At 46.2% G+C, this 2,298-nt stretch overlaps 1 protein-coding gene across 1 annotated transcript; it reads left to right on the top strand.

Annotated features, from left to right (window-relative positions):
* The first annotated feature begins 275 nt into the window (after window positions 1-275).
* Window positions 276-1,637, top strand: LOC135604915 (vignain-like). The gene is made up of 4 exons (XM_065094565.1): window positions 276-720; window positions 796-1,031; window positions 1,105-1,245; window positions 1,326-1,637. The coding sequence occupies exons 1-4, from the start codon at window positions 276-278 to the stop codon at window positions 1,572-1,574; spliced, it is 1,071 nt and encodes a 356-aa protein (XP_064950637.1). The 3' UTR covers window positions 1,575-1,637.
* The last annotated feature ends 661 nt before the right edge of the window (window positions 1,638-2,298 follow it).

Here is a 2,298-nt window from a genome sequence, read left to right as displayed (position 1 = left end):
GGACGACACACACTTCTCCCATATTGGCTTGGAAGCTTCTGCCCGAACCCATGCACATCAAGCTACCCGAAGAGGATACCTTTTCGACGTATGCATGCATGCATGGGATAAGAAGATGACAATAACAGTTACGTAAAAGTGAGCCTCTCCCATGACCATGCCCTAATCTCCTAACCGCCCAGTCGTCATGCTTCACTCCCAACATCTCTATAGATACCTCCTCCGATCCCTAACCCAACCTCCATCCTGTGTTTGGTTTCTCCTCGTTCACCACCATGAGAAGAGCATTCTTGTTTGCTGCCGTTCTCGTTGCGTTGGCCTTCGCAATGGCCACGAGCATTCCCATCACTGGGGATGACATCGCGTCGGAGGAGAAGCTCTGGGACTTGTACGAGAGGTGGCAGAGCCACCATGGCGTGTCACGCAGCGTCGACGAGAAGCGCATCCGCTTTGATGTTTTTAAAGAGAACGCTAACTACGTGTTCGCGTCCAACAAGATAGCCAAGCCTTACAAGCTTAGCCTCAACAAGTTCGGCGACATGGCGAGGGAGGAGTTCAAGAGGACGTACGCAGGGACGAGGATTCGTCGCCGCAGCACTCTCAGAGGAAGCGCGAGCCTCAAAGGGCACTTCTTATACAAGAACGTCACCAATGTAACTCCTACCGTTGATTGGAGGCAGAAGGGTGCCGTCACTGCTATCAAAGACCAAGGCAAATGCGGTGAGCTCGAAATATTTTATTTTTTGTTGATGTGCTCGATCACAATAAATAAAAATTTAGTATGAATTATTGCAGGAAGTTGCTGGGCCTTCTCGACAGTAGTTTCGGTGGAGGGAATAAACCAGATCAGAACCAACGAGCTTATCTCCTTGTCAGAGCAACAACTGGTGGATTGCGACACCAACACCAACAAAGGGTGCGATGGAGGTATGATGGATGATGCATTCGACTTCATCGAAAGAAATGGAGGGATCACAACAGAGGAAAACTATCCTTATGTAGCTCGACAAGAAAAATGCAAAGTAAAAGGAGTTACATGTTAATTTGCTTAGTTGTAGTCATTATCTTCTTCGTAAACTCTATACATATCATTGTTATTTATAGGAGAGATCTCCTGCGGTTGTGATCGATGGATATGAGGACGTTCCCGTCAACGACGAGGATGCGTTGTCGAGAGCAGTGGCGAACCAACCTGTATCAGTAGCAATCGAAGCAAGCGGTCAGGACTTCCAGTTCTACTCCGAGGTATGCACAACTCTCATCCATGTTTCTCTTTTGATGTAAACAGGTTTCAAAGACGACACTTTTCTGCTGCTTTGGTTTAGGGTGTCTTCACAGGGAGCTGTGGAACAGAGTTGGATCATGGAGTGGCCATCGTAGGCTATGGGACATCTGAGGATGGGATGAAGTACTGGATAGTGAAGAACTCATGGGGACCAGAGTGGGGAGAAGAGGGCTACGTGAGGATGCAGCGTGGGATCTCGGCCAGCGAGGGGCTGTGTGGTATCGCCATGGAAGCTTCTTATCCTCTTAAGACATCTCCAAATCCAGTGCAGAAGAAGCTGCATCTTTGATGAGGGCTGAAAGCTGATTGCTGCTGCCAAAAGAAGATTATGTAGCTGCTTTGATCATTCACCGTTATGCAGAACTTTCGAAGGCTTTACACTGTATTCTTTAATGCTACAACCACTTATCATGTTGCAGGATACCACATTACTATATGAAATAAGATAAGAATATGAAATTAATGATGATTTGAATGTTCAATACTTGCTCGAGCTTTCTGAGCCACTTCTAGCAGATTCTTTTGGTCAAAGACGAACAGATACTTGTAGAGTAGATAACTGAGAGAGGCAGCTGAAATAAAAGGTGTAATCACAAGTAGAAGAATAATTGTAGAAACAAAATCTACACTTTGAAACACTTTGTGTTCGGGTTGAGGGGTTGGCTCTTGGGCCTCTGCTTTATCTTTGTGATCGACTTGAGATGGGACTTGAGTCATCCTGCCTACGTCGTGTTTCTGCATGACTGGTCGATGTGGAGAGGGTACTATGACCTTTGGCGTCCATAGCAACATTGTCGTAGTCGCCACAAGCAGTGGTGCTACCACAACCATCACACTCATCGATTCTATTGTAGTCATTGTTGCTACTGCAAGCATCGGCTCTGCTGTCATCACCTATGACTAAGGCATGTCAGCCATTGTCAATTGTCATAATCTATAGTGCTTTCGTTGCATACAAAGTCGTTACCTACGACTAAGTTGACAATTGTTGAAGGTTACCACCCTCAGCAATA

Source organism: Musa acuminata, chromosome BXJ2-2 (assembly GCF_036884655.1).
Source record: "Musa acuminata AAA Group cultivar baxijiao chromosome BXJ2-2, Cavendish_Baxijiao_AAA, whole genome shotgun sequence".
Classification (NCBI taxonomy): Eukaryota; Viridiplantae; Streptophyta; class Magnoliopsida; order Zingiberales; family Musaceae; genus Musa; species Musa acuminata.
This window is presented reverse-complemented; position numbering and strand designations above follow the sequence as displayed.